Source organism: Salmo trutta, chromosome 33, assembly GCF_901001165.1.
Source record: "Salmo trutta chromosome 33, fSalTru1.1, whole genome shotgun sequence".
In the NCBI taxonomy this organism is placed as follows: domain Eukaryota; kingdom Metazoa; phylum Chordata; class Actinopteri; order Salmoniformes; family Salmonidae; genus Salmo; species Salmo trutta.
Window position 1 is genome coordinate 35,880,530 of NC_042989.1, and position 25,701 is coordinate 35,906,230.

At 46.1% G+C, this 25,701-nt stretch overlaps 1 protein-coding gene and 3 non-coding genes across 5 annotated transcripts in view; all 4 read left to right on the top strand.

The window, feature by feature from the left end:
* The window catches only part of dync1h1 (dynein, cytoplasmic 1, heavy chain 1), a 53,678-nt gene that overhangs the window by 25,377 nt on the left and 2,600 nt on the right, over positions 1-25,701 (top strand). The window contains exons 35-69 of one of the 2 annotated variants that reach the window (XM_029730754.1): positions 163-393; positions 714-854; positions 1,849-2,082; positions 2,724-2,930; positions 3,332-3,453; positions 3,733-3,898; positions 4,664-4,827; positions 5,095-5,224; positions 5,572-5,705; positions 5,826-5,940; positions 6,194-6,355; positions 7,768-7,982; positions 8,977-9,181; positions 9,589-9,762; positions 9,937-10,056; positions 10,248-10,368; positions 10,970-11,165; positions 12,837-12,954; positions 13,233-13,448; positions 13,782-13,994; positions 15,309-15,436; positions 15,770-15,923; positions 16,253-16,550; positions 16,762-17,015; positions 17,253-17,387; positions 17,560-17,654; positions 17,817-17,991; positions 20,386-20,461; positions 20,716-20,876; positions 21,073-21,184; positions 21,312-21,496; positions 21,817-21,930; positions 22,482-22,652; positions 22,963-23,180; positions 23,897-24,000. In XM_029730754.1, the coding sequence (XP_029586614.1) occupies positions 163-393; positions 714-854; positions 1,849-2,082; positions 2,724-2,930; positions 3,332-3,453; positions 3,733-3,898; positions 4,664-4,827; positions 5,095-5,224; positions 5,572-5,705; positions 5,826-5,940; positions 6,194-6,355; positions 7,768-7,982; positions 8,977-9,181; positions 9,589-9,762; positions 9,937-10,056; positions 10,248-10,368; positions 10,970-11,165; positions 12,837-12,954; positions 13,233-13,448; positions 13,782-13,994; positions 15,309-15,436; positions 15,770-15,923; positions 16,253-16,550; positions 16,762-17,015; positions 17,253-17,387; positions 17,560-17,654; positions 17,817-17,991; positions 20,386-20,461; positions 20,716-20,876; positions 21,073-21,184; positions 21,312-21,496; positions 21,817-21,930; positions 22,482-22,652; positions 22,963-23,180; positions 23,897-24,000 (5,764 nt within the window). Of the gene's footprint in view, positions 1-162; positions 394-713; positions 855-1,848; positions 2,083-2,723; positions 2,931-3,331; positions 3,454-3,732; positions 3,899-4,663; positions 4,828-5,094; positions 5,225-5,571; positions 5,706-5,825; positions 5,941-6,193; positions 6,356-7,767; positions 7,983-8,976; positions 9,182-9,588; positions 9,763-9,936; positions 10,057-10,247; positions 10,369-10,969; positions 11,166-11,586; positions 11,783-12,836; positions 12,955-13,232; positions 13,449-13,781; positions 13,995-15,308; positions 15,437-15,769; positions 15,924-16,252; positions 16,551-16,761; positions 17,016-17,252; positions 17,388-17,559; positions 17,655-17,816; positions 17,992-20,385; positions 20,462-20,715; positions 20,877-21,072; positions 21,185-21,311; positions 21,497-21,816; positions 21,931-22,481; positions 22,653-22,962; positions 23,181-23,896; positions 24,001-25,701 lie in introns of both variants that reach the window. The other variant, XM_029730756.1, reaches the window with a different exon arrangement.
* On the top strand, positions 16,602-16,673 carry LOC115173061 (small nucleolar RNA SNORD50). Its single transcript, XR_003871557.1, has one exon. It is a non-coding gene; the product is annotated as a small nucleolar RNA SNORD50 (small nucleolar RNA).
* On the top strand, positions 17,071-17,142 carry LOC115173067 (small nucleolar RNA SNORD50). The gene has a single exon (XR_003871562.1). It is a non-coding gene; the product is annotated as a small nucleolar RNA SNORD50 (small nucleolar RNA).
* On the top strand, positions 22,714-22,787 carry LOC115173060 (small nucleolar RNA SNORD50). Its single transcript, XR_003871556.1, has one exon. It is a non-coding gene; the product is annotated as a small nucleolar RNA SNORD50 (small nucleolar RNA).

Here is a 25,701-nt window from a genome sequence, read left to right on the forward strand (position 1 = left end):
CCCGGGTCCTGTTCAGTAGGGCGCACCATAACAAAACACTTGTTTCACTCTGTTGGAAAACATTTTCTCCGTACTGAACACAGCCCTTGCTCATCTCGCGTTACGTTAACAGCCTTGTAACACTCCCCATTGTCCCCTCTCTCTCTTTCTCTCTCGCTCCAGATCCAGAGGGACACGGCGGCCATCCTGCAGCCATACTTCACCTCCACTGGGCTGGTGATCAAGACCCTGGAGCACGCCTCCAAGATGGAGCACATCATGGATTTCACGCGGCTGCGTTGTATGGGTTCCCTGTTCTCCATGCTGCACCAGGCCTGCCGCAACGTGGCGCTCTACAACAACAACCACTCTGACTTCCCCATGCCCAACGACCAGCTGGAGCGTTACATGCAGGTCAGTCAGCGGTGCCACAGCGCCTCCTGCTTGTGGGGAGGCTAAATGGAGTCCCCCCAGGGCTTGGTGTCAATTCCATTTTAATTCATTTAAGTTTAGGAGATTAATTGAAATTGCAGTTTAAGAATCGAGTAGTTGGGGGGGGGGGGGGGTGCAAATGTTTTTTCAATTCACTTGGTGGATTGATTGAGTTGAAACTATCCTGTCAGACTGGAGACTTAACCCAGAGAATGAAGGTTTTTGTACAAAAATATATTAGAGAAAATAATGAATGGGTTTTTTATAAATGTTAACCATATTTCTGCCTGGTGGGTCCACAGAGGTACTTGATCTACGCCGTGCTGTGGTCCTTCTCAGGCGACGGCCGGTTGAAGATACGTGGCGAGCTGGGTGAATATATCCGCCGCATCACCACTGTGCCCTTGCCCTCTGCGCCCAACGTGCCCATCATCGACTACGAGGTAGGAATGGATGTGCTCTTGAATCTCAGATCATCAAGCTGAATAACAAAGTGGATCACCCATTTAACTGTCATTAAAATTCAAAACTTTATTTTTCCTTTTTCTTATTTTTCTAATCCTGTGGTATAACTGGAGCCAGGGCTTAAAATTAACTTTAACTATTAAATTAATCATTACAAATTAAATTAATTTGGTTCACCAACCACTCAGAAATTTTGCCAGACAAATTTGTATTTATTTGCTGCTAAAATGACACCAACAAAACACAAATGGATGAGCATGCTTTGTAATATTTCTAAAACATATGTATTACTAGTAAGAGGTAATGTGATATGTTTAATTTCATTTTTTGTGACCTTAGTCTTTTAGCCAAAATATAGCAGATGAGACAAATGTTACCGTGGTAACGTAACTCAAGTCATGTTTGTGCCCGTGAGATTTTGACTAGTAGAAGCGTGGTCTTCTCTTCCCTAGCTGTTGAAACTAAAACATAGTTTTGTTCACAAGCTAAGTTGTTTTTCTATGTAAATAGCTGGGAAACACAAGGACAAAGTCTCACCTCAGTAGAAAAATGAAATCTTTCACTCAGCTCTTCATGTGTGCACAGCCCCAAGTGAGGCAGTGTTTGCAGAGTGAGGATTCATAGTTCTTGGTGCTATATATATATATATATATATATTAATTATTATTATTTTCTTCCCCCCCCATTTACCAGCTATGAAACAAAACGGCAAAAAGACTTTTAAGACGGCTACTATTACTATAAATGTGATCATATTTGACTAATGAAATACTTGCACTGTGGAGCCCTGACCACCTGCCGTTTTGGCTGGTGAAATATCATTTTTACCCGCCAATGCCAAACTCTACCGGCATGTGGCCTGTGTTAGGCCCTGACAGGAGACCTGAGTTTTTCCTGTTTTCCTGAGCTAACTAGGAAAACCACTTGTCCCTAGAATTATACTCCAACCCTCCTTGTTTTTCTTCCCGTCAGGTCACCATTTCCGGCGAGTGGCAGTCGTGGCAGGGCAAGGTGCCCCAGATCGAAGTGGAGACCCACAAGGTGGCTAGCCCGGATGTCGTGGTACCCACCCTGGACACGGTGCGCCACGAAGCCCTGCTCTACACCTGGCTGGCTGAGCACAAGCCCCTGGTCCTCTGCGGCCCGCCCGGCTCGGGTAAAACCATGACCTTGTTCAGCGCCCTCCGAGCTCTGCCTGACATGGAGGTAAGTGTGGTCCCATCAGGAATGCTGTTTACTAGGGTTAGATGGCGCTAGATCTGTGGGTGTCAATTGTAGTCCAAACTTACCATGGTCTGAGTCATGGGGTGTTTCTCAAAATGCATACTACTGGAGGGTCGGAGTATGAGTCCGAATCAAAGTATGCGCAACAGAGTACAGTTATCAAATGCGTACTCCGTTTGTACGTATTTTGAAGCATGCATCGTTGCAAGCTTCAACTGAAAGAATGCAAAGAAATACGAGGCAAACGCGTAAAAAATTACTCAAAATGTATTAAAATAAATGTCATGTTTTATGCGTTCTCAAGAACGCCCTCGGAGAATGCACTCGGCGCGTTAGTGTGGAGCACGGTAGTATGCATATTGAGAAACGTGATTTTTGTTTTGTGCTGAATTGGAACAAATGCCGGGACACCCTGCATGTCTTCAGCTGGTCACCCTAGAGCTGGACTTAGGTCAGCTTCCAATGTCCACTTGGAATACATACCCAATACATTGCTAATACCACAATAAGTATGCTACTGTGGACATTGGACCAGAGGCTAAAATCTTCAAGTGTGCCAATGAGTCGTTCAAATGAATAATAGATCTTCCTGCGTAAGTTAACCCTTTCACCTCCGCTCCCAGGTTGTGGGTCTGAACTTCTCCAGTGCCACCACTCCGGAGCTGCTGCTAAAGACCTTTGATCACTACTGCGAGTACCGTCGCACGCCCAACGGTGTGGTCCTGGCCCCCGTGCAGCTGGGCAAGTGGCTCGTGCTCTTCTGTGATGAGATCAACTTGCCTGACATGGACAAGTATGGTACCCAGAGGGTCATCTCCTTCCTCAGACAGGTGAGGCGATCTCAGCGTGTACAAACACATGTACTGGCTGTGTCTCAATAGGTTAAAAATGACTCTTTCCTTAATGGCCTTTCCCACCTATCAGTGATACTGAAGCAAAGCGAGACCAGGAAGGATGCTATTTGAGAATGGGCCGGTGTGTTCTGATGTTAAACACAAAGGCAAGGATCGGCAACCCTGGTCCTGGAGGGTCACAGGCACTTCATGTTTTTTGATTTAACCGACGTGTGTTGAATTTAGGACATCATTGAATTGATCATTTATCTGTTGGTCAGATGTGTTGCCTGCAGCACTCCAGGAACAGGGTTTCCTACCCCCTGCACTAAGGCCTGTGTTATGCTGAGTTCCTGCGTGAGTATTAGCTCACCCTCCTCTGGTGGTTCCCCCTGCAGATGGTGGAGCACGGAGGCTTTTACCGCACCTCAGACCAGACCTGGGTCAAGCTGGAGAGGATCCAGTTTGTGGGAGCCTGTAACCCCCCCACAGACCCCGGCAGGAAGCCCCTCACCCACAGGTACACTGCCAACATGACCTATGTCCATTCTGAGACCATGTAGCTTTATCCTAGGTGTTGTTTAGTAGTAGCGACTCACATGGTACACAGCGATGTGACGAACTGTAGCAAAACGTTTGAAGCAGAAAAAGGAGAGTTTCGTATAGGTATAAGTAGTCCCCTACCCGGTTCAGTCAGTTTTCTACCGTTTGGTGCCGAATGAATACGACCCCGGACTAGATTCACTGTGGTCGGTTTTGAATGATGAGTAACTGTTGTGTGATTTATTTTGAATTCCAGGTTCCTGCGCCACGTGCCAGTGGTGTACGTGGACTACCCCGGCCCCGCCTCCCTCACTCAGATCTATGGCACCTTCAACCGGGCCATGCTGCGTCTCATCCCCTCGCTGCGTACCTTCGCTGAGCCACTCACCGCCGCCATGGTGGAGTTTTACACTATGTCTCAGGTAAGAGCTTGCATATAACGGATAAAGTAGTAGAAGTATTTTGAGTATTATCAAATTTTGCCATGACTTATGTCATGTTATTTTGATATCTGACTGACTAACAAAATCAATGGGGGGCCCCCTGGAGGTCAGGGCCCCTGGGCGCGTGCCCGGTCGGTATTCGACTACAATTAGTTTAGATGGCTGGCTTAGACTAACATACTCATCTAAAAATAGTTAACTGTCAGTGACTGATGAAACAAGAGAGAAACTGCTGATCCAAAACCAAATTTTTAAATGGTGTATTCTACTATTCTGACTCTAAACAGTAAGTTCAGACCCTGAGTTGCAAATTTTTTTTTTTTTTTTTTAGATATATTTATTTTTTTACTCTGACATGTCGCCACCCATTTTGGGTCATGACCCATACTTTAAGAAAGGCTGATCTACAGCACCAGTATTATCAACAGTAGTATTATTATCTAATGTAGTATTTACAGTTATCTGCAGTAGTAGCAGCAGCCATTTCTATGGTACAACATCCTCACAAATATGTCTTGTATAAGAGTCACTATAGGAATCACTCTCAATGTCCGGTTTTTATAGTGCTGAACACAATGGTGGGATAGGATGTAGCCTAGTCCCAGATCAGTTTATGCCATCTTGCCAAAACCTTTGGTTGTTAGCAAAACGTCACAAACTGATCCAGGACCAGGGTAGATTAGATGTGCTGTAAGGGAACTGACCTTTTTGTCCTCATGGAGCATGACCCTCTGTCCACTACAGGAACGCTTCACCCAAGACACTCAGCCCCACTACATCTACTCTCCCCGTGAGATGTCCCGCTGGGTGAGGGGCATCTTCGAGGCCCTGCGGCCCCTGGAGACACTCCCTGTGGAGGGTCTCATCCGCATCTGGGCTCATGAGGCCCTGCGCCTCTTCCAGGACAGGTGTGTGTGTGTGTGTGTGTGTGTGTGTTCAGTCCTTAGGGAAGTAGCCTAGTAGAATCTTTGGGGGAAAGATTGTTTAGCATTTTTAATATGGCTTGGAGTTTTCCCTTGCCAGGAATAACACCAGGTGCTTGTTCCAGGCTATAACCAAGGCCCTGAGTTTTCTCGATTGTGTGACCTGATCGATTTTAAAAGTTGGATGCAAAGAGATCAATGTTGTTGTCTAAGTCCTGACTGACCTGTTGAACTATTCTCTCCCATGCACAGGTTGGTGGAGGATGAGGAGAGGCGCTGGACAGACGAAAACATTGACATGGTGGCCCTCAAGCACTTCCCCAACATTGACCGTGAAAAGGCCCTCAACAGGCCTATCCTCTACAGCAACTGGCTCTCTAAGGTGAGCTTCCTGCCCATAGAAGCAATATATTACGGTTCTGTTTATACAGACGCAATATAAGTATTTTTTTCGATATATATTACTGCACTGTCCATTTCGCTACACCTGCAATAACATCTGCTAAACACGTGTATGTGACCAATAAAATGGGATTTTGATTTGAGATGCAATATAATACGGTTCTGTTTAATTCTGTGTATCGGCATATGTTGCAACATCACCTAACTACCATATAGACATACCCACCGTCAATGTAGAGCCAAGAAATTGACAACCATGGCTTGTGTAGGTTGAATGAAAGATGTTTTTTAGTTGTTGTGTTAATGGCTGTCTGTCCCCATCCTCAGGATTATATCCCAGTGGAACAGGAGGAGCTGAGAGACTACGTCAAGGCCCGTCTGAGGGTCTTCTACGAGGAGGAGCTGGACGTGCCGCTGGTGCTCTTCAACGAGGTTCTGGACCATGTCCTCCGAATCGACCGGTAAATAAAAAAATACTTCTCTGCTTCACATTGTGAAATTTAGCATGTGGATACACTTGAGGTTTTTGATATGACTCCTTACTTGACATTGTTAAAATGGCCAATTCATGTCCTTTCCAGAATCTTCCGACAACCCCAGGGTCATCTCCTCCTGATTGGAGTCAGTGGAGCAGGAAAGACTACCCTGTCACGCTTTGTGGCCTGGATGAACGGCCTGAGTGTCTATCAGATCAAGGTTAGTAAAGAAAAGTCCAGCGGTAATGGCTAACTGTAAATCTAACTCTGTTCCTTTCGAATGACCATTTTAAAGCTATCTGAATCGTCATCTCGACACAATACGACAAATATTATGGGTGGGAAAAGTAGTGTTTCAGAAGTGTTTGTTATGTCTGTGTGGAATCCATCGGATGTAAATTGGAATAAGTCAATATGTAGGTTGTAATGAGTTGAGTGGTTGAATGAGGTGCTGACTGCATTGTGATGTCCAGGTCCACAGGAGGTACACGGGTGACGACTTTGACGAGGACCTGCGGACGGTGCTACGTCGCTCCGGGTGCAAGAACGAGAAGATCGCCTTCATCATGGACGAGTCCAACGTCCTGGACTCTGGATTCCTGGAGCGCATGAACACCCTGCTGGCCAACGGAGAGGTAGAGACCGCCAACCCAAGCTTACACTTTAATACTCAAAAATAGAACAGTCTCCGTTCCTCTGTTTGAAGAGACAGGATGGGGTGAAGGCCAAATCAAGATCATATTGCTTTTACCTATCTTGTCAGCTCAGAGGAGAAGAAGGGACAAGGAGAAAGTAGTCACTTTAAACAGATATCCCCTGTCGCCTCTTCCATTGGTCCTAGATACTGCTATTAAGAAAGTTGTTGGTAGGAAATACCATACCCTCAAGTTCCTATATACATGACCAAAGTTATGTGGACACATGCTCGTCGAACATCTCAGTCCAAAGTCATGGGCATTAATATGGAGTTGGTCCCCTCTTTGCTGCTATAACAGCCTCCACCGTTATAGGCTTTCCACTAGATGTTGGAACATTGCTGCAGGGACTTCCATTCAGCCACAAGAGCGTAAGTGAGGTTGTGCACTGATGTTGGGCCATAAGTTCTGGCTTTCAGTCGGCGTTCCAATTCATTCCAAAGGTGTTTCATGGGGTTGAGGTCAGGGCTCTGTGCAGGCCAGTCAAGTTCTTTCTAACCGATCTCAACAAACCATTTCTGTATGGACTTTGCTTAAGGCATGGGGGCATTGTCATGCTGAAACAGGAAAGGGCCTTCCCCAAACTGTTCCAAAAAGTTGGAAGCACAGAATCGTCTAGAATTTGATTGTATGCTGTAGCGTTAAGATTTCCCTTCACTGGAACTAAGGGGCCTAGCCCGGACCATGAAAAACAGCCCCAGACCATTATTCCTCCAACACCAAACTTTACAGTTGGCACTATGAATTGGGGCAGGTAGCGTTCTCCTGCCAGATGGTGATGCGTGAGAGCGCCAGAGAATGTAAGTCCAATGGCGGCGAGCTTTACACCAGCGTCAGCTGAAATGGAAACCCATTTCATGAAGCTCCTGACTAACAGCTGTTGTGCTGACGTTGCTTCCAGAGGCAGTTTGGAACTCAGTAGTGAGTGTTGTAACCGAGGACAGAGTATTTTTACACGCGCTTCAGCACTCGGTGGTCCTGTTCTGTGAGCTTGTGTGGCCTACCACTTTGAGGCTGAGCCGTTGTTGCTCGTAGACGTTTCAACTTGACAATAACAGCACGTACAGTTGACCAGGGCAGCTCTAGCAGGGCAGACATTTTCTGAATTGATTTGTTGGAAAGCTGGCATCCTATGACGGTGCCAAGTTGAAAGTCACTGAGCTCTTCAGTAAGGTCTTTCTACTGCCAATGTTTGTCTATGGACATCGCATGGCTGTGTACTCGATTTTTATACACCAGTCAGCAACAGGTGTGGCTGAAATAGCCGACTCCACTATGTCCGTATACTTTTTTTGTGTGTGTGTGTGTGTGTGTGTGTGTGTATATATTCTCTAACATGTGTCCCTGTCCAGGTGCCAGGTCTGTTTGAGGGTGACGAGTACGCCGCCTTGATGACCCAGTGTAAGGAGGGCGCCCAGAAGGAGGGCATGATGCTGGACACACACGAGGAGCTCTACAAGTGGTTTACCAGCCAGGTCATCAGAAACCTACATGTGGTCTTCACCATGAACCCTTCATCTGAGGGCCTGAAGGACCGCGCCGCCACCTCCCCTGCCCTCTTCAACAGGTGGGGGCCTCCTATATCCACACCTGCAGTCAAGGCCTAAAATTTACTTTTTGGTCCACCAGCCACTGTGGCAGATAGATGGAAAAAAATCTACCAGCCACTTAGATTTTTTACCAGCCGTAATGTTGTTTTGCCATAATTAACAAACACAAAAAAAAACAGATGACCATGCTTAATGAGTCTAACACCAAAAATTTATTAGTAAGAAGTAATGTGATAAATTGCTCAATTTCATTACATTTTTTTGTGACCTGAGTCTTTTATTAACCAAAATATCAAATGAGGCAAAATGTTCAGCTGCCACTTTAAGGGGGGGAGGTTACCGTGGTAACGGGGCCACTGGAGTCATGCCACGTGGCCGGGATTTTGGATCTGACTAGTAGACCCCCGCATCTCTTCGCTATCGCTCAGCGGCTCCAAAAATGAATCTATCAGCACAAAGCGCCCCAGCCAGGCCTTGTTGCTGTGCGAGGTGGGATATAGATTTTGTATTTATTTGTGCGATCAGCAGCTATGAAACAGCAGAAATACAGCTACTGCAACATTTATATAAATCCCAACTAGCAAATGACTTTATGTACTAAATATTTATTTTGTACCCCCTGTAGAGCCCTGCAAATTGACCACCCACCTACATGGCTGATGAAATGCATTCTTACCCGCCAATACCTAAATCTACCGCATTTGGCAGGTGTTAATTTTACGCCCAGCCTACAGTACAGTGACGCTGGACTTACCCTAGTAGCTGACTCTAAACCCACTAAAATATTTCCATTGAACACATTTACACCTGGTCACTAAGAGTGGCTGATTCTGAACTCTTAGAAAAACATATTTTTTGTTATTGAATTGATTCTTTGGGATCCCTTTTGGATAGACAAGACACACTGCACTCAATTCCCCCCCAGTCGTTTTCAGATCTGTCATGATTGTAACCTTCCACTGCAGTATCTGTGTTGGTCTCTCATAACTCTTTCTCTCTTCCCTTCCACAGGTGTGTGTTGAATTGGTTTGGAGACTGGTCAACTGAGGCCCTCTACCAAGTGGGCAAAGAGTTCACCATCAAACTGGACCTGGAGAAACCCAACTACAAGGTGCCTGACTACATGCCGGTGGTGTACGACAAGCTGCCCCAGCCACCATCTCACCGTGAGGCCATCGTCAACGGCTGCGTGTTTGTCCACCAGACACTGCACCAGGTAAGACTCACGCTTTGGTAATCAGACCTGGGTTTAAATTGTATTGTCTTTTTTTTTTTTTCAAATACCTCAGCTGAGCTTGCCTAGTGCAATGGAATAGTGCAAAAACAGCCAATCTGGCACTCCAGGTAGGCTCAATCAAACGCTTAAAGTATTTGAAAGAATAGAAATACCGGGCCTATGCACTTGTGGAGATCTGAGAGGATTTGATTGGTGTAAGCAATATAGTGAAACTTCCACCTAGCCTATCAAGAGGCTTGATTATACCTGTCAATTCCTCTCAGATCTCCACAAGTGGGCTTAGAGGTATGATTTGAGATTGGGACAACATTTTAAACCAGATCTGTCGATCATATGACGGTAAAATGGTTCTCACATTTGCTTACGATGGCGTTCTTCCTCCTCAGGCTAACAGCCGGCTGTCTAAGCGTGGCGGGCGCACCATGGCTATCACCCCGCGCCACTACCTGGACTTCATCAACCACTACGCCGACCTGTTCAACGAGAAGCGCAGCGAGCTGGAGGAGCAGCAGATGCATCTCAACGTGGGCCTGAGGAAAATCAAGGAGACTGTGGACCAGGTGACGCTTCCTTCCATAGTGGTCTTTCCTGTCAAACATTAGACGTGGATAGAGCTAGCTAGCTTGCAGACGCACAATTTGGCTCAGTGTTTCAAGATTATGGTAGATCTGTTTGGTGGATTTTTATTGTCCGTTCCAGTTGTTTGATACCACAGTCTGTATCTTCATCCATAGGTGGAGGAGCTGCGTCACGACCTGAGGATCAAGAGCCAGGAGCTGGAGGTGAAGAACGCGGATGCCAACGACAAGCTGAAAAAGATGGTCAAAGACCAGCAGGAGGCTGAGAAGAAGAAGGTGAGATGGAGGAACTACTTCACTGTATACCAGGGGTCGGACAATTCCGTCCCGCTGGGCCAAGAAATAAGCAGATCAGGTCCTGATGTGGCTCCCAGGCCGGGACTTTCACGTCTCTGCTGTATACTAACCTCTGTGGAAGTAGATGGTGGTTGTATTAGACCTGTGTGTTTTTCCATTGGGATTTCTAGGTGATGAGTCAGGAAATCCAGGAGTCTGTGTACAAGCAACAGGAGAAGATCAAAGACAAACAGCTGAGTGTCAAGGTAGACCTGGATCAGGTGGAGCCCGCTGTTATTGAGGCCCAGAATGGTACGTCTCCCTTCTGTTTTATTTTGTTTTTCATTTCCTTACACTTCTGATGGCTGCTTTAGACGTTGTTGCAAAATCAGCTTAGAGGCATAGACTGATCTATTTAACAAGCAGTGTTGTTTTGGGAGGGTTCATATTTGCAATGTCACTGCTGCTGTTGAATGATTACATCCCCAAGTTTACATTATGAGATGCCCAGCTGATAGAAACAACAAGTTTACATTATGAGATGCCCAGCTGATAGAAACAACAAGTTTACATTATGAGATGCCCAGCTGATAGAAACAACAAGTTTACATTATGAGATGCCCAGCTGATAGAAACAACAAGTTTACATTATGAGATGCCCAGCCGATAGAAACAACAAGTTTACATTATGAGATGCCCAGCTGATAGAAACAACATTGCTCTTTTTGAGCAGATTTCTTTGTTTCTTTCCAAGTTCAACTTAGGTTCTTTATTGTCCTCTCTTCCGCTGTCTCCTTGTACGAGATGGATATCTCTCTTCTTATTCTAACTTCTCTGCTTTTCTTCTCGCTTTCCCTCTTTGCTGTTGATTCTCCTCCCCGTCCTCTTGTGCCTCCCCTCTGGCTGGGGTTAGCCGTTAAGTCCATTAAGAAGCAGCATCTGGTGGAGGTGCGTTCCATGGCCAACCCGCCGGGGGCGGTCAAGCTGGCCCTGGAGTCCATCTGCCTTCTCCTGGGGGAGAGCACCACAGACTGGAAGCAGATCCGCTCCATCATAATGAGGGAGAACTTCATCCCCACCATTGTTAACTTTTCTGCCGATGAGATCAGGTGACCATGAGTGTTTTGTTGGAGGGGGAAGATTGCGGCGGTGGGGTTTGCGTGACCGAGTGAAGGGGTGTCTGTGATTTTTTTTTTTCAATGGCAGAGAGGAGTTGTGTGATTTGACATTTGATTGAACCAATTACAGAGCGGTTTGGTCTGAGCTGCCGACATGTTTTGGCACTTCTGCAGTAAAATCTAGAGCAAGACTCATTCCTGCTAGCAAGTTTTAAGAGATCCAAAATGGCCTTTTTCTTCAATGGAGTTCAAATCCCTAAACACCTCTGCCCTGAAACACAGTCCCTTTGTCCCCCCTCTTCCAACCCTGCTGCTGTCAAACCCCCCCTCCTCCCACCCCTTCTGTCCTGCATGGTTCCTAAAGAGTGGCCCCCCCCCCTCTTTTTCCCTCCCCCCATCCATCCCTCCCCAGCCGTCAGCTCTATTAAGCGTCACCATCTTGTTGAAGTGCGTGCCATGACCAACCCCCCTCCCACGGTTAAGCTGGCCTTAGAGTCTATCTGCTTACTGCTGGGCGAGGAGACTAATGACTGGAAAAAGATCAGACAAGTTATTGTCAGGGACAATTTCATCACCAACATAGTCAACTTTGTCTCAGAGGACATGAGGTACTGTGCTTATCCATTTTTTATATTAATCTGATCTCAATCTTCCTCACGCAGTTGTGATTTACTGCATTATTGTTAATTGCCAATTGGTTGTCTTGAGAAATCAGAATAAAAAGTAATGTACTGATTTATTGATAGTAGACCAATCTTGGCATGATTATGCTCATTGAATCAAGTTAAGATGTCCAGCAGTTGGCTAGATATGTTTTCTAACCGTAGTTGGTAGCCATACAGTTCGTCTGAAATCAGTCACTACGATCTGTATCCATTTAGATGAAACATTTCAAAATGATTCCTAAGTCATAGAATGCAATTTTCCAGTTGAAGGGCAATTTCACCCCTAGCTCTGTCATGGTCATTACTATGTTAACAACATTAGGTTTTGTCATCCATCTATCAAAAAAAAATCCCAGCACAAGCTACAACAAGTGTATTTTATTTTCACCGGTAGAATCAGGAAGTTTTCAACTTCCTGTGTATTCATCTGCTCCAAGTGTACCACCACTCCGGCATTTATAGCGAATGCACGATGCACAGCGGGGCCAGAGCAGGAAGCACCCCCCCCCCCCCCCCACACCAAGCGGTAGTTTTTCAGTGAATCGGCCAATAGGAGCATCGCTGAAAAGACATCTAATGGCTCTGTCAAACAAGGACAACCATATCTACACACAGATGTGTAGTGTGATCGGTATAACATAGAGGCTTCGTGAAATGCCTTTTTAGATCTCATTCAATACACCGGATGTTGTCATTGGGTGTATCGTTGAGCGCGTGAAACCAAGACCCACCGACCTTTGTGGTCAAATATATATGTGAAACACGATCAAAACAAACCCAGTCATATTTTGGTGAAATTTCCCTTTTAAAGCTGTAACAACCAATAAGTCTTTTTTTTTTATTATTATTTTTGCTTCCTTGCACACCACCCCTTTTCGTACATAATTTCATCATGATCATTTCTGGATACCCTACTCGCAATTTTAATTCATTTGACATTTTTATACAATTGCCTGTTGCTCTGTCCTAACCCTGTGTCCTCTTATTGTAAATGCAGTGAGTCAATCCGTGAGAAGATGAAGAAGAACTACATGTCCAACCCCAACTTCAACTACGAGATGGTCAACAGGGCCTCCCTGGCCTGTGGCCCTATGGTCAAATGGGCCATCGCTCAGGTAAGGAAACCACCACCCACTGATCTTTATACTGGGAACGGTTTAAGGGTGAATCTAAAGTCTTTCCTCGATTCCTTGCATCCTCTATCCTCGTCTCCCTCTCAAAACTCATTGGAGGAGAATGTCATAGACGAGGATTCTTGGATCTTCCAATGCATTTGGAGAGGAAAGATTTGAGATTCACGTAATGTCTAATGAGTGCCAGTAGTAAATTCTTCCTTACCATGTGTAAAAACCTGCAGTTATAGCCTGCAATTATATTGACCCATCTCTTCTAGCTGAACTACGCTGACATGTTGAAGCGCGTGGAGCCGCTGAGGAACGAGCTGCAGAAGCTGGAGGACGATGCCATGGACAACAAGTCCAAGGCCGAGGAGGTGGAGCAGATGATCCATGACCTGGAGTCCAGCATCGCCCGTTACAAGGAGGAGTACGCCGTGCTCATCTCTGAGGCCCAGGCCATTAAGGCAGATCTGGCCGCCGTCGAGGCAAAGGTAGGGAAGTCCATCCACCCATAAAACAACCATTCCCAATAAACTAAACCGTTTTACCATCTCCATAACCTTAAGAATTAGCAAGAGATTTAGGAAATGCGTTTTAAAGCAAATAGTGTTTCTTAGAAAAGAAAAAGGCGTTGCATCTCCACTATGAACATTCTGAAAGTCAATGCCCTAGACTTGACAATAGAATGTTGCCCAATGGGATGAGTCTTCAGTTTAAAACTCCATTCCAATGTAAAGCAATTGAAGACTAAGTGGAAAAGTGCTGTATCAATCCAATCCATCATTGTTCTCATTGTTAAATCCGACCGTCTTCTGTGAGTGCAGGTGAACCGCAGCACAGCCCTGCTCAAGAGCCTGTCTGCCGAGAGCGAGCGCTGGGAGAAGTCCAGCGAGACGTTCAAGAACCAGATGGCTACCATCGCCGGGGACTGCCTGCTGTCCGCAGCCTTCATCGCCTACGCAGGCTACTTCGAGCAGCAGATGAGGCAGAACCTCTTCACTACCTGGTCGCACCACCTGCAGCAGGCTAACATCCAGGTACTGGGGGGGTGTAGGTCACCTGCAGCAGCCTAACATCCAGGTACTGGGGGGGTGTAGGTCACCTGCAGCAGGCTAACATCCAGGTACTGGGGGGGTGTAGGTCACCTGCAGCAGCCTAACATCCAGGTACTGGGGGGGTGTAGGTCACCTGCAGCAGGCTAACATCCAGGTACTGGGGGGGTGTAGGTCACCTGCAGCAGCCTAACATCCAGGTACTGGGGGGGGTGTAGGTCACCTGCAGCAGCCTAACATCCAGGTACTGGGGGGGTGTAGGTCACCTGCAGCAGGCTAACATCCAGGTACTGGGGGGGTGTAGGTCACCTGCAGCAGCCTAATATCCAGGTACTGGGGGGGGTGTAGGTCACCTGCAGCAGCCTAACATCCAGGTACTGGGGGGGGGGGGTGTAGGTCACCTGCAGCAGCCTAACATCCAGGTACTGGGGGGGGGGGGGTGTAGGTCACCTGCAGCAGCCTAACATCCAGGTACTGGGGGGGGGGGGGTGTAGGTCACCTGCAGCAGCCTAACATCCAGGTACTTGGGGGGGGGGGGGGTGTAGGTCACCTGCAGCAGCCTAACATCCAGGTACTGGGGGGGGGGGGGGGGGGTGTAGGTCACCTGCAGCAGCCTAATATCCAGGTACTGGGGGGGGTGTAGGTCACCTGCAGCAGCCTAACATCCAGGTACTGGGGGGGGGGGTGTAGGTCACCTGCAGCAGCCTAACATCCAGGTACTGGGGGGGGGGGGTGTAGGTCACCTGCAGCAGCCTAACATCCAGGTACTGGGGGGGGGGGGGTGTAGGTCACCTGCAGCAGCCTAACATCCAGGTACTGGGGGGGGGGGGGGGGTGTAGGTCACCTGCAGCAGCCTAACATCCAGGTACTGGGGGGGTGTAGGTCACCTGCAGCAGCCTAACATCCAGGTACTGGGGGGGTGTAGGTCACCTGCAGCAGGCTAACATCCAGGTACTGGGGGGGAGTGGGTTGATCAGTGGCTCATGTAACGGGGGTAGTTCTCAGCACTAGGCTTTAGTTGACATCATGAGTTTTTCCATGTCAAATCACAGGATGAGGGTTAAAAATACTGACCCTAATGATAAATGACCTTGCTGGAGATTGTGTTGGCTCCCATAGCTATTTCCTAGGCTTTAGTTCAGACGGCTAACTGTTTTGAGTCGCATGGACAACCCAAGTTCGAAACCCAGACTTTTACGCTTACTCTGGCAGTCATCTGTAACTCAAGGCCGTATTCTTTCTATGTAAATGTTCTAGACTCCATTTTGTATGGCTAAGCAGATCTGTCTCTCCCACTAGTTCCGTACGGACATCGCCAGGACTGAGTACCTGTCCAATGCGGACGAGAGGCTGCGCTGGCAGGCTAACTCCCTCCCGGCAGATGATCTCTGCACTGAGAACGCCATCATGCTCAAGAGGTTCAACAGGTGAGTGTGTCCATCCGTATCACAATATCATCCATCATCCCCTTATTTTCCCCCACGTCTAGGAGTTGAAGTGTCCTAAATGACCAACACAGAGTGGTAGAGGATGATAGGTCTATCATAAACCTGTATGGAAGGCTAAACGTTTCACCGAGGATCCTGTCGGAAGATACAAAACTTCACCATGGAAATGTTTGTATAATGAATGCTTATCCTAGTTCCACGGTGCATCCAAGAGTGTGATGGATAGACTGTTTTATTAAAGACTTCAGGAAAGCTGTCAATTTCTTTGGGCTAAATGAGATTCTAATACAGAAAAAATACAACCTTTCCCAGGTATCCACTGATCATCGACCCGTCCGGCCAGGCCACAGAGTTCATCATGAACGAGTACAAGGACCGCAAGATCACCAGGACCAGCTTCCTGGATGACGCCTTCCGGAAGAATCTGGAGAGCGCCCTACGTTTCGGAAACCCTCTGCTTGTGCAGGTCAGAACAGACTTCTCGGTCGATCCAGCATGTTCCAGACCATGTGTACCTCTACAATAGCATGTAACACATGCTTTTAATCTGAACACATTGGGAGGTAGTCCTCTGCTGCTGCTGTAAAATATAATCTCCCTTGAGAATGGTAACATAAATGTTACTATATTTAACATAAGCTTTAACGTAAATGTTAGGTCCAGTAGCTAGCTAGCGAATGCCACATTTGGTTCTGGGTTCCAAGATTACTGTTGGGCTATCCAACCTTTGTTCAATTGGAGAAACCATTTAGCTTCCATGTACCTAATGGTAATATGTAACGACGTCTCCCCCAGGATGTAGAGAGCTACGACCCCATCCTGAACCCGGTGCTCAACAGAGAGGTGCGCAGGACCGGTGGACGCGTGCTCATCACCCTTGGCGACCAGGATATTGACTTGTCGCCATCCTTCGTCATCTTCCTCTCCACACGCGACCCCACAGTGGAGTTCCCTCCAGACTTGTGTTCTCGTGTGACCTTTGTGAACTTCACAGTGACCCGCAGCAGTCTGCAGAGCCAGTGTCTCAACGAGGTGCTGAAGGCCGAGAGGCCCGACGTGGACGAGAAGCGTTCCGACCTCCTCAAACTGCAAGGTGAGACGCTCGCTTGCGCAAGTCTCATTCCGTGTGCCGACAGTCTCTTGCATTAGATGAGGAATCTATCCAGAACCTGATTTCATGTGAATGAAACTCGTATACGGATCTGACTGCTGATATGCAATGCACACAAAAGTATCTACTCTCTACTTTTAGTCCTATTTTATCCTTCAAATATGGAAGCATTAACCCTCCCTCCCTACACCAGGTGAGTTCCAGGTGCGTCTGCGCCAACTGGAGAAGTCCCTGCTGCAGGCCCTGAACGAGGTCAAGGGTCGTATCCTGGACGACGACACCATCATCACCACCCTGGAGAACTTGAAGAAGGAGGCGGCGGAGGTGACCAGGAAGGTGGAGGAGACTGACATTGTGATGGCTGAGGTGGAGGCGGTGTCGCAGCAGTACCTGTCCCTCTCTTCGGCCTGTAGCTCCATCTACTTCACCATGGAGGCCCTGAACCAGGTACACACACTGCTATCTCTTATAAAGATTATCCCGTGTGCAGACAGCCTCTTGCATTAAATGATGAATATATCCCGAACCTGAGTTCATGTGAATGAAACTCTCATATGGATCTGACTTCTGATATGCAAGTCTCTTCTAGTTTTGTTTCTATGGTGGTGACCCTCTTAAAAACCTTCTAGTACTGTACCGAACCGGTCCAGCCTGCTGTGTTGATGACTTCCTGTCCGTCTCCAGATGCACTTCCTGTACCAGTACTCGCTGCACTTCTTCCTGGATATCTACCACACGGTGCTGTACGAGAACGCTAACCTCAAGAGCGTTAGCGACCACACCCAGCGCCTCACCCACATCACCAAGGACCTCTTCCAGGTAACCGCACATCTCAAACACCCACTAGAACCTAGAATATCTAAAAACCTCACATCTAGAACAGCTTCTAGAACATCTAGAACTGGAGTTTTTCTTCAAAGATCTCAAGTCAATGGGTTTTTGTTTAAAGGTTTTCTAGTATAAAATCACCATTCCCATTGTGTCATTTCAGGGGGCGTTCAACAGAGTGGCCAGAGGCATGTGTAACCAGGATCACATCACCTTCGCCATGCTCTTAGCCAGGATCAACCTGAAAGGAATGACAAGGTATTGAACTTTCTACACATTCCTGGTTATTATGTGAAGGATAAGTAAGGTCCATGGTTCAGTTCCAAAATCTACACTACTGCAATGTATTGAGGTATACTAGTGTGGACAGTGTGGCGTTGCCCCTGCATCTTATTGATAACCATTTCCTGTTGCCCTCAGCGAGCCGTCCTACGACGCGGAGTTCCAGCACTTCCTGCGTGGTGCGGAGATGGTGCTGAAGGGTACAGCGGTGCCCAAGGTGAAGGGCCTGACCACGGAGCAGTGTGAGGCCATGATCATTCTCAGCCGTCTCCCCGCCTTCAAGGACCTGGTCTCTAAGGTGGAGGCTGATGAGGTGAGAAACTTTGAGGGGAGGGAAGGAAGGGGAAGAAAATGACTTTTGCAATGTGAAGCTCTTTACTAAACCGTTTGTTAAACCGGCTCTTTACTAAACCGTTTGTTAAACCGGCTCTTTACTAAACCGTTTGTTAAACCGGCTCTTTACTAAACCGTTTGTTAAACCGGCTCTTTACTAAACCGTTTGTTAAACCGGCTCTTTACTAAACCGTTTGTTAAACCGGCTCTTTACTAAGCCGTTTGTTAACCTGTCTGGGGTATGTGGGACGATTTCGTCCCACCTACGTAACAGCTACTGATATTCCAGTGGCGCGATTTTTGAATCGTTAGAAATACTATTACTTCAATTTCTCAAACATATGACTATTTTACAGCTATTTAAAGACAAGAATCTCGTTAATCTAACCCCACTGTCCGATTTCAAAAAGGCTTTACAACGAAAGCAAAACATTAGATTATGTCAGCAGAGTGCCCAGCCAGAAAAAATCAGACAGCCATTTTTCAAGCTAGCATATCATGTCACATAAACCCAAACCACAGCTAAATGCAGCACTAACCTTTGATGATCTTCATCAGATGACACACCTAGGACATTGTGTTATACAATACATGCATGTCTGTTCAATCAAGTTCATATTTATATCAAAAAACAGCTTTTTGCATTAGCATGTGACGTTCAGAAAACGCATAACCCCCGGCAAACTTCCGTTGAATTTACTAACAGTTTGCTAAATTACTCACGATAAACGTTCACAAAAAGCATAACAATTATTTTAAGAATTATAGATACATTACTCCTCTATGCACTCGATATGTCCGATTTTAAAATAGCTTTTCGGATGAAGCACATTTTGCAATAATCTAAGTACATAGCCCGGCATTACAGGGCTAGCTATTTAGATACCCACCCAGGTCAGCATCCACCAAAATCACATTTCCTATAAGAAAAATGTTCTTACCTTGCTTGTTCTTCATCAGAATACACTGCCAGGACTTCTACTTCAATAACAAATGTTGGTTTGGTCCCAAATAATCCATCGTTATATCCAAACAGCGACGTTTTGTTCGTGAGTTCTAGAATGCTTCTTCCCGGTTTCGCGCATGGCGCATTGGCGTGTCAAAAATGTCTAAATATTCCATTACCGTACTTCGAAGCATGTCAACCGCTGTTTAAAACCAATTTTTATGCCATTTATGTCGTAGAGAAGTGATAATATTCCGACCGGGAGTATGCATTGAGCCTAAACAGCCGAATAAAATTTCTCCTCAGAAGCGACTCATGCACGCGCATCATTCAAAGGTCCTCGGAGCATCCACTTACAAAAGGCGATAATATGTTTCAACCTGAGGCTCCCTCGTAAACCTTCAGTTATTTCGCGGGCTCTGAGAGCCTATTGGAGCCCTGGGAATTGTCACGTTACAGCTAAGATCCTTACTTTTCAATAAAAAGATGCAAGACGCACGACTCCTTGTCAGACAGGGTACTTCCTGCTTGAAACCTTGTCAGGTTTTTGCCTGCCATAGGAGTTCTGTTATACTCACAGACACCATTCAAACAGTTTTAGAAAATTCAGAGTGTTTTCTATCCAAACCTGAACAATAATATGCATATTCTAGCTTCTGAGTTGGTGTAGGAGGCAGTTAAAAATGGGAACATATTTTTCCAAAATTCTCAATACTGCCCCCTAGCCCAGACAGGTTAAACCGGCTCTTTACTAAGCCGTTTGTGAAACCGGCTCTTTACTAAGCCGTTTGTGAAACCGGCTCTTTACTAAGCCGTTGTTAAACCGGCTCTTTACTAAACCGTTTGTTAAACCGGCTCTTTACTAAACCGTTTGTTAAACCGGCTCTTTACTAAACCGTTTGTTAAACCGGCTCTTTACTAAACCGTTTGTTAAACCGGCTCTTTACTAAACCGTTTGTTAAACCGGCTCTTACTAAACCGTTTGTTAAACCGGCTCTTTACTAAACCGTTTGTTAAACCGGCTCTTTACTAAACCGTTTGTTAAACCGGCTCTTTACTAAACCGTTTGTTAAACCGGCTCTTTACTAAACCGTTTGTTAAACCGGCTCTTTACTAAACCGTTTGTTAAACCGGCTCTTTACTAAACCGTTTGTTAAACCGGCTCTTTACTAAACCGTTTGTTAAACCGGCTCTTTACTAAACCGTTTGTTAAACCGGCTCTTTACTAAACCGTTTGTTAAACCGGCTCTTTACTAAACCGTTTGTTAAACCGACTCTTTACTAAACCGTTTGTTAAACCGACTCTTTACTAAACCGTTTGTTAAGCAGAAGAGAATTACAATTTATTTTTAGAAGAAAAGAGAGTAAGAAGGGAAAATGTAAGTTGTCATTTGAGGTTGACATGGCTTTTTTTTTTTATCATTGCAGCAATTCTTCATGTGGATTGAGAGCAACTCCCCTGAGCTGTCCGTGCCCTACCTGTGGACAGAGGAGAAACAGTCAAGTGAGTATTTCAATCCGATTTACATTGGGGAAGCATGGGAACCCATGGGGTTTAAAGAGGCTGCTATGCATTATCGAGATCCTAATTATGCTCTTGATAGAATGTGCATTAAAAATACAAAATGAATGTAGAGGAAATGGGTAGTTTGAGTGTTTGTGGTTCAGTGGTGGCGGTAAAGAGTGCTACAGTGATTCTGTGCCGTCCCGACTGCAATGTAGTCAATGTCAAAAATGTACTTTGTCTGTCCTCGACAGCCTCCATCGGTCAGGCAGTGCACCAGCTGCTCCTGATCCAAGCCTTCCGTCCGGACCGCATGCTGGCCATGGCCCACATCTTTGTATCTAAGGTCCTGGGAGACACCTTCATGGCCATCATCGAGCAGCCGCTTGACCTGGGCAACATCGTGGAGAGCGAGGTAAGAGCATAGAAATAGAATCTACCATTGTAGTCATTTCATATCTATGGTACAGAAGTCCCTGAATCGACAATCATCTCAGATATAGTGTGTTATTTTTACAGTATGTTTTTAAGGGTCACTGTTCTGCGTAGCATTGTGTATTACAACTGCTCATCTCCTCATGAAACGACTACTTGTTCTCCTACCCGCCTAGGTGAAACCCAGTACCCCTGTTCTGATGTGCTCCGTACCCGGGTACGACGCCAGCGGCCTGGTCCGGGACCTGGCAGCCGAGGAAAACAAACACATCACCTCCATCTCCATTGGTAGGTAGCCTACAGCAGGGTTTAGTCAGTTCAGTTTGAAAACAGCCCAGGAGTAAGTATGAAACATCTACTGGCATCTTAGAAACCTGGTTCCTCTTCTCTCTCTCTCTCTCTCTCTCTCTCTCAGGTTCTGCTGAGGGCTTCAACAAGGCCGACCGCGACATCAACACCGCTGTCAAGTCCGGCAGGTGGGTGATGCTGGAGAACGTGCACCTGGCTCCTGGTTGGCTGATGCAGCTAGAGAAGAAGCTCCACTCCATGCAGCCCCACGCCAGCTTCCGCCTCTTCCTCACCATGGAGATCAACCCCAAGGTCACATTCCACTTTCAACTTCCTTAGAAAAATAAAGAAGATAGCGAGTAGGACAGTGTTTTACACTCCGTATTGAGGACCATAAACACGTAACAGTAAACGTAATGAAAGCGCTAGAAAGGGATTTTTGAAGAAAGTTCAAGCTCACTCAATTGTTGATAAAAATAAAATAAACAGTGATTTAAAAATATCCACGTTGTTACTTGAAGTGTAACTTATCACTGTGATTGGTTAACCTTAAGTTTTGTATCGCCCTGTGGCACAGTTATGAATGTGTCGACTATTGAGAGATCTAAATGTGTTTTCTCTGCTCCTCTCAGGTGCCAGTGAACCTGCTGCGTGCTGGACGTATCTTTGTGTTTGAACCACCTCCTGGTGTCAAGGCCAACATGCTGAGGACCTTCAGCAGCATCCCTGTGGCTCGCATGTGCAAGGTGACCAACACAACTATATGAATACTGATTTCTCTCTCGCTCCTTTTTTCTCCTGTCACTTTTTGCTTCTCTGTTCGTCTCACACCTTCTTCCTCCGTAAACTTGGATGAATGATTTCTTTTTACCCTGACTATTAAAGGGTCAATCTGCAATTGTGACTATCTTTTAAATTCAGTTTATATTCATTTTAAAATAATTATATATTTATATTATATACCCATAGATTCTTTAAGAATATAACTAAAACTACACTCAATAGGCCTAAGTGTCCTACCCCATTAAGAACCCAAGATATAAGCTTGTTTTACTCCATTATTTGTAAACAATGTAATTGAAAACTAACGTTGTATAGTCTTGAAACAACATGGTTAAAACTATCATTTTAATGTTGTGGATGGTCAGTCCTTGCATGCATAGCTCTGTCTGAATTTGAGAGCTCCAACCCCATTCTTCAGCTATTTACCAAAACAGTGGTGGGGTGACCACTTTGTTTGAACTGCAGATTGCCCCTTTAAAAACAAATTCTTCTACTTGTCTGTCATCCTCTGCAGGCGCCCAACGAGCGTGCCCGCCTCTACTTCCTGTTGGCCTGGTTCCACGCCGTCATCCAAGAGCGTCTGCGCTATGCCCCGCTGGGCTGGTCCAAGAAGTACGAGTTCGGAGAGTCGGACCTGCGCTCGGCATGCGACACCGTGGACACCTGGCTGGACGACACCGCTAAGGTCAGTCACACGCTGTTGTCTCTTACGGTAGCTTTTTTTCTGTATGCAGAACGTCTCTTGCATTAGATGATGAATCTATCCCGAAACTGATTTCATGTGAATGAAACTCTTTTATATGGATCTGACTTCTGATATGCAATACACACACAATATGTATATTCTTGGAATTAGGAATGAAGTTGAAGGTCACTCAAATAAAAACAAAAAATGACTAGTCTCTAAGTTGGATGGCCGTGGTGACAATAGAACAGGTATTCTATGTGTTTCTATGGTGGTAACCTTCCATTGTCCTCTTCCTCCACACCCCTAGGGCCGTCAGAACATCTCCCCAGACAAGATCCCCTGGGCAGCCCTGAAGACCCTGATGGCCCAGTCCATCTACGGCGGCCGCATCGACAACGAGTTTGACCAGCGCCTACTCAACACCTTCCTGGATCGCATCTTCACCACGGGCAGCTTCGACTCAGAGTTCAAGCTGGCCTTCAAGGTGGACGGTCACAAGGACATCAAGATGCCCGATGGCATCCGGTCAGTGGCTGGGGTTGGGTGGTAGTTTTACTTTAGTGTTATTACAAAAATAGAAACGCAACACGAGTATTTCTGTTAGAAAGCCCTTTTGTGGGGTAAAACACATTCTGACTGGACCTGGCTCCCTGCCCAGTCATTTATTTTTTTTCGTGTGTATGTATATATATATATATATCAAATGAAAACTGAGGTGTAGTGTACAGTCAAAAAACTAGATTATATTGTGATCAGTTCTCCTCAGTAAAATGTTTGTCATAAAGAAATTCAGGGGAAATACACATTTAGGCATTTCAGGTGATTTTCTACCATTCTCCCTCTCTCAAACACTTCTCTCTCTCTCTCTTCTCCCTCTCTCAGTAACACTTCTCTCTCTCTCTCTCTTCTCCCTCTCTCAGTAACACTTCTCTCTCTCTCTCTTCTCCCTCTCTCAGTAACACTTCTCTCTCTTCTCCCTCTCTCAAACACTTCTCTCTCTCTCTTCTCCCTCTCTCAGTAACACTTCTCTCTCTCTCTCTTCTCCCTCTCTCAGTAACACTTCTCTCTCTTCTCCCTCTCTCAGTAACACTTCTCTCTCTCCTCCCTCCTCTCTCAGTAACACTTCTCTCTCCCTCTCTCAGTAACACTTCTCTCTCTCTCCTCCCTCCTCTCTCAGTAACACTGTTCTGTTTCTTCTCCTCCCTCCTCTCTCAGTAACACTGTTCTGTCTTTGGTTCCAGACGTGAGGAGTTCATGCACTGGGTGGAGATGCTACCAGACACCCAGACCCCTTCCTGGCTGGGCCTGCCTAGCAACGCCGAGAAGGTCCTGCTCACCACTCAGGGTATGCTATTGGCTACAGCTGGTTGGCCCTGGCTGCAGCTGCACTCAAGTGGCTTGTCCGGTTTTGTCTGTGGGATCCTGTCTGCAGCGAGGAGACTGCTGAAACTCATCTTTGGTTTCTCCTCTCTCCATATCTGTTGTAACACATCTTATTCCCACAGGCCTCATTCTCATCTAACTAGAGAAATGACCACCATTGGTGTAGAGCATATTCTAACGTGGGCAAGGATCGGCTGGTCCTGGCTGGTCCTGGAGGCACATGTTTTTGATTTAACCGAATCCAGGAAATCACTGATTTAATTACCTCCATTGGTATTGTGTGGATCCTAGTTGGAACAAAGTCCTGCAGTACCAGTGGTACTCCAGGAACAGGGTTGCCTACCCCTGAACTACAGGAATGACTACCAGGGCCTAAAATGTACGTTTTGGTCCACCAGCCACTCGTATTTTTTACCAGCCCAAATGTTTTTTTCACCTTAATGACATAATAAACTGATGACCATGTTTCTAAAACAAAAAATGTTTTCAGTAAGAAGTAATATTGCTCAATTCCATTTTTTTTTTTGTGACTTGAGTTTTTTTTAACCAAAATATCAGATGAGACTAAATATTCAGCTGCCCCTTTTAAGGGCGGGAGGTTAACGGGGGCACTTGAATCGTGTCTGTGTGCGTGAGATGGGATCTGACTAGGGCGTCTCTAAGCTAATGTTGAAAAACAACCAAGCTTGTGAACAAAACAATTGAAATAGCCAAGAAATGTGAGGACGAAGTCTCACCTTGTAGACTTTAGAGTAAATTAGATCAACTTTGATGCCTGTGCACAGCGCCTCCAAAAATGAATCTATCAGCACTTCACTCAGAGCGCACAGGTCTGGTAGGTGTGATTAGCAGCTACGAAACAAAATGGCAGCAGTACTTTGAAAACAGCTACTGCAGCATTTTATTGTGTTAAATCACAACCAGCACACGTCCTCCTACCTGCCAACGTGGCTAGTAAAATAGGTATTCTTACCCACCAACACATTAGGCAGGTGTTCATTTTATGCCCTGATAACTACCATTGATACAGAGCATATTCTCTCACTGCTTCCAGTAACGTGGTTGTAGACCCCTTTCCTATCCTTATTCCTTTCCTCATATCAGTTCCAGTGTTAAAACCGAAGGCCCCCGTGTGGTAGCCTTACCCATGTGAATGGGAGTGTTCTGTCCAGCAGAGGGGTGTTCTCACCCTCCAGCAGCTGTATTTCACATTTATCGTGTCTCGCTTGGCTTCCAGTTCCTACTCCCAGCTGTTGATGCATCCCTCCCATCCATCCCCTTCATCCACCCCTCAATCCATTCACTCATCCCCTTCATCCATCCCTCCCATCTACCCCTCAATCCATTCACTCATCCCCTTCATCCATCCATTCCCCTTTGGCTACAACTGATTTTTCTCAGAGAGCCCCAGAAAATGTATTCACTTCTATATGTCCTCCTTTAAGAAATATTGCATGGTCTCCCTCCATTTTGTTGGTATTGACTTGTTTTTGTCAGATGTTGTTTTACTGTCTGTCTTGGACTTTATGTTGTAATCCCTTGTTTTTGATTTGTGAAACAACAACCCTTTTATTAACACTTCTATGAGGATGAGGCAGTACAAGGCTTATGTTCTTGGTCCACCGTTGATATCTTCTTCCCACACTCCTCCCCTGGGCTTGTC